The 8,260-nt window shown below is 43.2% G+C and overlaps 1 protein-coding gene across 2 annotated transcripts in view; it reads right to left on the bottom strand.

Annotated features, from left to right (window-relative positions):
* The window catches only part of ttll5 (tubulin tyrosine ligase-like family, member 5), a 54,734-nt gene that overhangs the window by 3,141 nt on the left and 43,333 nt on the right, over positions 1 to 8,260 (bottom strand). For both annotated transcript variants that reach the window (XM_072366128.1, XM_072366129.1), the window contains exons 29-30: positions 6,258 to 6,466; positions 3,020 to 3,102 (exon numbers count right to left, since the gene is read on the bottom strand). In XM_072366128.1, the coding sequence (XP_072222229.1) occupies positions 3,020 to 3,102; positions 6,258 to 6,466 (292 nt within the window). The remainder of the gene's footprint in view (positions 1 to 3,019; positions 3,103 to 6,257; positions 6,467 to 8,260) is intronic.

Genomic DNA, 8,260 nt, shown 5'->3' with positions numbered 1-8,260 from the left:
CTGCCCTCATGTCATGTCAAAAATCAACGCCGAAGAAACAGGAAAAGACGAGGAGGGGGGGTTAAGGGAGGAGAAGTTTTCAGAGGATAGAGGGAGCGCTGTATGAGCAACGAGAGGAAGAGATTAAGAGAGCACACAGGAGGGAGATAAAGGGAGCGTGTGATTAATGATGGGTGACAGCTGATCATAGAGAATGTTCTCCATTTGGATTCGCTCTAACTGCCTGTCAGAGTCAATCAGGGGAGCTCAGTCATCTCGCTACAAAGGTACACTGAGCAGGCAGAAAGACCTGATGCATTTCTATGCTCCACAAAGCTGTGCTCCTTCTAATAACACCATCCCCCCCACCAAATCGCCACACTGAGACTCTTCAACTCTCTTGGTTAAACCTACTTTCAGGTTTGTGATATATCTCTATACTGTTTCTTTGTTTCAGGCATTTCTTTAAGTTAAAAGCTAAGCATGTCCCCCACCCCGTGCGCCCTGAACGATGGAAAAAATGCATTCATGAAATTCAGAAGCTGCTCCCAAAGGATCCAGTTACAGTAATTGATGAGTTTATAAGATGTTTGTTAACCTAAGCCAGGTTTCATAGTTTTGGGGGCTGAGGGAAGAGGGAGAACAAAAAGAAATATTCTTACCACAGTCAGAGGCACAGTTTTATTTGGATGTGCGTGTTGGTGGGGGTGCATTGTGGGAGCTAACTAGATGCATAGCTACTGTATTTTTCCAACATATTGATCTCTGTGTCGGCTTGACGTGAGGAATCTGCTAATGCTTATGTATAACAGGTCCCTGGAAAAAGACTGTAATCAGACCAACAGATGTGTGCATGAACGCAAACTACTTAATATCACAGTCACTCCAATAAGCTCAACACTTTGCTCGGGATGGAAAGAGCTCTGGAAATAGGATGACAGGGCACACGTGAGTGCATGAACCCACAAAGTCTGAGTTGCATTTGTCTTGTGAGAGGTGTGATTTCTCCAGCGCAGAATTGAATGATTTCTTCTTTGGCGGATGGACAGTAATTGCGGATGCACAGGAATGGTCAACAGATGGGAATGCCCGAACTGTTCCCATTTCTGGATCTCATTACAAAAAACACAAGATGTCCTCACTCTCATGCCTTTTTATCCTTCAGCTGTAATCAGACTTCGAGTTTTGGATACATGCAGAATAAACGATCAAGCAGAAAATGACAACACTGGAAATTTTTTTTTAGGCACATTCGACTCTTATTGAAGACCAGATTGTACAACCTCGTTTCCAAAAGAAGGTGGGACACCGAAAAATTCAAATGAAAGAAGAATGTAATGACTTGCAAATCACTATATGTGATTAAAAAAATAAGCTCCTCAGCTTCTCTTCAACATGGGCCTTTGTGGAGCATCGGTGTCTTGTGTGAAAGCACAAAGGTAGCCCAGAGGTCAAAGTTGATCTGCCGCTGACATCTCTCTGAGCCGACAGGGGAGGTAGTTACAGAGGTGCAACAGGCTTAAGTTTAAGGGACAGCCAGCATTGCAGAACTCACCGCTCTAACCAATGACGCTGTGGGTACTCAGCTGATTCAGTGTTCATGTGTGTAAGCACACACTGATGCTGCACTGACCCACATCTGTCTGGCATGTGCTGCCAAAGAGGAACAGCTGATCAACACGAACATCTTTTTAGCACCAATAATGCGAAACCAACATGTAAAAAGAAGTTTAAACTCCTCTCTTTGAGGCAGTGACTTATTCCCAACTTGTTGCAATCCACTTTTTTTCCGACTGATGACTGTGGCCTCAGACTTGGAGGTGCTAATTCTCATACTGACTGCTTCACGCTTGACTGCAAAACACCCAAGTGTCTGCTGGGGATCTCCACTTGGTTGGCTCCATCGAGCTTATGGGAACAATGGAGATCAGATGCTGTAATTGAAATGTTTTCCCACTCCATTAAAAATGTTGTCTAATGTTGCATCAGATGTTTTCAGTGGGTGACAGGTCTGGACTGTGGGCAGGCCTGTTTAACACCAAATCTCTTTTACAATAGAGACATATTATATGTGCAGAATGTGGTTTAACATTGTTTAGCTGACATGATCAAGACCTCTGAAAAAGACATCATACGGATGGCACTATGTTGATCCAAAACCTGTATATAAGGTTCACCATTATCAGCGCCTTTACACATGTACAAGATACTTACACCATGTGCACTAAAGCACAAAAATGCCATTCCAGATGCTGGCATCTGACTTGTGCGTTGAAAACAAGTTGGACGATCCCTGTCCTCTGTGGCCCAGGGAAGATAGGGTCCATATTTCCAAGAGGAATTTAAATCTTTTCATTAGTCACTCCACAAGACTGTGTTCCATTTCACCTCAGTCCACCTTAAACTAGCTTTAAGTTGCATTTGTGGAAAAGTGGCAAATCCTTCGCACTGACAATAGTTTTCCAGAATCGTGTCTGTTTTTAATGCAGTTCTGCTCCAACACGGACATTCACGAGATAACAGATCACAATATCCTTTGCTATGTTTGCTATATTTTATGTTGCCAACACACTTTTACAGAGTGGTGAACTTCTCCCCATGTAACATCCCTGAAAGACGGATACGTTGCGAGATATTCCCGCAGGTGTTTATGTTGCAAAAACCATGATTCCAAGACTTGATATGGGTTTTAATTACTAAAAAAACATTGGACTCTATCTTTATTTACATTTTGAAGTGTCCCAACTTCCTCTAAAGCAGGTTGTAAAACAATAACCAGTAGAACCATACTCCTATAAATAGGCTGTGATTAAAGTTGGTACATAGATTATCATGACAATGCTGCTATTTTTAACAGTAGGCAACTGAGCAAGTAGGAGACTGTTAAAAATATCCAGTGGTGTTTATCAGTTCTCCATGGGGAATGTCCACTATGCCTGGCTGTAATCACTGACGCTGTCATAGAGAGGGCATAACTTCCCCCTGGCTGAGTACTGTAGCACAGTGCGAAGCATATGTAGAGCTGCAACATCAAACCCACCTGTTTTACCGCAGATGGCCTCATAGATCACCTGCTGACTGCTTGACACGGATCCACTAGCTGAACTCTCAGAGGACATCTGCCTGTTAATCAGACACAGAGTAAGAGTCAGCGAGGACTGAAAACGATCGTTCCCCCGAGGGGTTACGCAGAAAGAAACTGCATCTTAAAGACTGTGTTCATCGCGACGGTCCTCTCAATGTTCTGTACCGAGCTAAATATGAAAACAAACAAAAAAAGAAACACAGTTTCTGACGACATGTGATATTCTGAGCTGCTGTGTGCACACAGTGGCCGCCGAGCCGTCCTCTGACATGAGAGAAGCGGAGTCAAATTCAAATAGTTGCTCTTTGTGTGCAGTCAGAGGAGACTAGTGAGGCTAAGTGTTTACTGAGTGCCTCTCGAGAGCTATTGTGACAAGAAGGGGAGAAATTCCTGCTCCTTGTCCTGGGTGATGCGATTATCACAGTGACAAAAGTACTCTGGTGATTCCTAACTACGTTGAGCTGTGGGCAGAGGTTACAGACAGAAAAAGAACACATTGTACAAGTCTGCATACAAGCTGAACAGTGAAAACAGCGGCACATTTATCTCACAGGGCTTCATACGTAAGTCAGAAGATTATAGACAAGGAATTAAATAACTCGTTTCACATAATTGGACCTCATGTACAGCGTCCTCATAGAGAAAACCATTATAAGAACTACTGAAGCATAGAGCAGGCGTAGACACGTCTGTAACCTTATACGTGAAATCTGTTAAGCATTTTTTTTAGGGGGAACAATAAATAAAGCTTAGCTGGCATTAACCTCTCGCCCCAGAACAGCAGCTTGCCAAAGGAGCATTAATAAGGTAATGAGGGTACACACTGCCTCCTTGTAAGGGGCTGCACAGTTGTTCTTTCATACCGTTACACAACCACAAATAGAACTGGCCCACTTTAAGCGTGGCATACCTCGACAGGAAGCAGCCCCTTTCATATTGAGGGGAGGGGAAAAAAAAAAGAAAAACTTGACCTCTGGGTTCTTCACATCACTTTCTTTGTCAACAGTCTCTCACTCTGTCACTTCAAGAGTCAGACAGCAGCCAGAAACACAGCAGGTGAGAACTGATTCTGAACTTGCAGTATGTGCAGATGACACATAAGCCCAAAGTTGAACATTTCACACTACTCACACAGAGCTGAAGTTCTTATGTAAACATAGCTCATGTGCAGCTTCACTTTTTGCGTGATCGGGTAGTCACTGTGTCCTAATGCTACTCAGAATGACCAAAGGGGATAAAGTTTAACCATAAACACACATTTGGCAGCTTCTGTGTGTATACAATATCTTGTGAAAATAACTACTGTTGTGGCTGATTAATAGGGAGCGAAAGCAGCGGCGAGGCTGACATTAATGGCGCTGCTGTAATTGTCACCCTATTAGTAATGCCACACGACAGCCTGGGTTTCCGTAGTTACAGCTGCGACTAACCAAACCTTGCAAACAAAATACCAAACAGGCTCATTTATTTGTGTTACAAATTGCTGCTTTCAAAGCCTTCACTGAAGTCATACCACTCTGAGTTCTTGCAGTCCCTCGAGTTGGCAGCCATGGTATGTTGATAGAGCAGAGAGCCCTGCCCTGCTGAGTAAGATACCAACATGCTGCACTTTGCTTCAAACCAGAAGCGAGAAGAGCGGAGGATTTGCCAAGGTCCATTCAGCTGCACTTCACAGTGAATGCGCATGAGGCACTTGGGCCAATCACTGGACAAGAGTCGACACTTTCAGACAAAATTGACCGGATGGCACTGAGGATTTAGATGTTCAGGCCTCCAAACAGGATGAAGCTTTTCGGTCTAAAGAGCACCAAAATTCATGCTATGGAGTCGATTCGACTGCATACCACTCAGGGGAAAACCTGGCAAAGTGGATGCGGGTTTATTTATATCAAACAATAGCTTTACAGTTGGCTAGAGGAAGGTGTTTGGAGAGCTGGATAACCTTGAACTGTTTGAACACACCCCGCATAGTGATTCTATTATAAGTTGGAGGGGCCTAAGCCTACAGAGGGATACATTTCAAATGTGCCTCAATAACAGAGGTATTGAGTTGCCCCTAAAATGAGCACTGGAAATATATGGGGAAGCAACTTATTATCTCCTCCATTTTCTGCACAATCATCTCCTTTCTTCTGGACATAGTTGACTTTTTTCTCTGTCATTCTGTCTTCTCCCATCTCTTTATTCTTACTTTTCATTGTTTCCATCAGCGCATTTTTGGTCCTGAAGCTTCCGTTTTTCCCACACTCTCCCCTGTCACACTGGTCGACCACAAAAATGCAGGACAGAGGAGAGTGTGAGGGGGCTCTGGAATTCCACATGCAGAGGGTAAACACTGCAACTGCCAGGAAGACACACACACACGCAGGAGCAAACACTGCACCTACTCGGCTCACTATACAACCCATATACCGCACCCCTGCCCTCTTAACTCTTTGCCTGCCAGGTAGAGTCAAGCAAGATGACTGAATGTAACACGTCAGCAGAGGGTCAGCTGGACGGCAGAGCTGTAGTGAATGAGTTAAGTCACATGGAGAAAATAACTGATTTTTGGATAATTTACTACTAAACCTGCTTGTGTTTAAGTCCAGTTGTGTCCTTTCCTCTTCCACTTTAAACAATTGTGAAGAGCCCTTCAGCAACTGCAACAGCGTGCTTTAAACAAACAATCAGCCCTGATCACAAAGGTTTGGCTGTTCTTGTGCAATTTGAACAGATGTTGCAGTAATAAAGTCATAAAATAAGTGAGGGAAATAGCTGGCAGTTGAGCGCAGTTTCACCCCTTTCCTTTTATTTTTCCTTCTGTACTCCTCAGCTTATCTCCAAACCAAACAGGATTCAAATGGAGCTCGGAGCCCGGGCCCTTCCACTGAACCACGTTCTGTTTACGGTTCAGGCAGAAATCAGGCCTGTGATGAGGTTGTTTACTGAACAGGCAGATACACCCCGCGGCCAAAAGACTGAGAGCAGTCCACAACACACATATTCTAACTCTCATTAGCATTAACCATGTCCTCTTGAACTCACCGATCCCATGAACCCTTTCTCATTCCACAAGCTGGAGCCAATGAATGTCACCCCAGTGCACTTAATGTGTTAGAAATTGCATGGAGCCTTTGTTTCCTTCCAACCATACTTGGTTCAGATAACATATGGGGTAAATAGACTAAATCACCTGCAAGGCTGGACTTACTTGATGAGGCGCTTTGTTGCCGTTTTCCTGATCTGTCTCTCTCGGGCACTGCTGGGTGGCTTTGGGGCAAGAACTTGGTTAGCACAGGTCTGGAGGTGGCTGTGGCCATGGCTGTGATTGGGTCGAAAGTGAAAGCTGGACGAAGGGCAGCTGGATGATTTTGTGTGAATCTGGGTGTGTGGAGCACTTGTTTGGTCTGAAAACTGTGCCTAAAAAACAAAAAGGTCACTGTTACTTAAGGGCAAAATGAACAAGAAACCAAACTACTCTTGACAAGTAAACCAGTTTCAGAAAGACTGACGTTTAACCATTAGGGACATTACAGCATAAGGTTGCCATTTCTGTTAGAACAGCTATTTAAGATGACTTCACGGTTCAACTTTTCGTAATCCCATGGGGCTTTGTCTTTGCCAGCGAAGGTGCTCTCAGAGCACCATTTAGTTATCATGGCTGTCCAAGGCAACATACTAACATGGTTATTTCCAAGGATTCTGCAGAAAACAACAAGCAGAAAATGACTGACCAAGCTGCATTTCTTCAGCTCATTTTTATTTGAAGAACTTAAAGGATTAAAGTTCAACAACAGTTTGTTGTTTAAATAAAAAACACATTATTGGCCATAAAGAGGACACCGGACTGACAACTGTGGCATTGCTGGCCCTTCACAAACGCACCAACATCCTCTCGCAGCTGCGCTTTAAGTATCTTTGAAACTTATGATAACAATATGATCAGCTTGTTGCACTGTCCAAACCATGATCTATTTAAAATTATAACCTTGGAAATGGGAACTATCCCGAAAATGTGGGATCATAACTCTTCTTTTAAATATACGAAACGCAGCTGTAGCTCATAAGACACACCGGTTTTCTACCAACCAGAATGTCAGTGGCTCAATCCCAGAAAATAGCTCAATGTGAATGATAATAAGGGCTGTAACAACGGATGTACGAGGCTTGAAATGTAAAATGCTTAACTACTTCAGTGTTTGTGAATCAACTGTATTTGGTTTTACAGCAAGCCTGCTCATGTTAAAATGTCTTGATTAAATGTTGGATGCCCGATTTAAGTAAATGTAAGTAAAGCTAATGCACAGTAATTTATGACTGACGTTACTCAACCCAGCATTTAAGTGCGTATTAACCTAAATAACATCAATAAGGCTATGTAAAAACAAACAGCTGATATAAAAAACCCTTTTAAACATCCATCCGTCCATGTGTGTATTGCACAGCTGAGGACAAAATAAATCAAACCATTCCTAAAGGAAGTGTGATCGCATTTTGAATTGGTTAGTCATGGAAAAAGAAATGTACACTATGCTTATTAAGATGAAATATTAAAGTGTTTGACATGAATTGGTGCAGATATTAATAAAATGCCATTCAATATCAAAACAAGCTTAACATTTCTTTTCAGCTTGGCAGCACTGACAAGCAAATTCTTCACATTATTTATTTGTTTATGCAAGAGCTTTTCAAAGGCTTGGGAAGGGGGTAAAATACTGTTGTCTTTTTGACATAATATTTTAGAACCACATTTCACTCTGTCCATGCAGCGCTGGGGAATGCTTGCATACATTCCTTCCACATCTCATGTCCATGCTATTTTCTCTGCTGCTTTATACGGCTATCTAACAAGCTAATGGTTTTCCAGCTTCACAGTGTAGCTATTCAAAGGGCCAGCAGGGTGACAGAGAATATCTGATGTAATTTTTGTGTTGATAAATGAGAAGCTGGGTTTCCAGGTTGCAAGGCCTATGGCCGCAATTCAGTTTGAGCAGGGCCAGGGAGGGCACCTTTCTTTGGCTGCCAGGTGGCCCCGGGCCAAGCCAGTAAAGGAGCCGAGCAGTCTGCACCCAGTAACTGGAACGCGAACTGGAGGGCCGGAACAGACCCTTGTCTCTTTCTTTCTCACAGCACTACACACTCTCATATGTACAAGAACACACACAATCGACAGAAAACCTCCTTTTTGGGGCTTCAGTTGATCCAAAATCATGA

Source organism: Leuresthes tenuis, unplaced genomic scaffold (assembly GCF_036924035.1).
Source record: "Leuresthes tenuis unplaced genomic scaffold, fLeuTen1.0.hap1 SCAF_15, whole genome shotgun sequence".
In the NCBI taxonomy this organism is placed as follows: domain Eukaryota; kingdom Metazoa; phylum Chordata; class Actinopteri; order Atheriniformes; family Atherinopsidae; genus Leuresthes; species Leuresthes tenuis.
The sequence above is the reverse complement of the archived record's forward strand: the minus strand, read 5'-3'. Positions and strand labels throughout refer to the sequence as shown.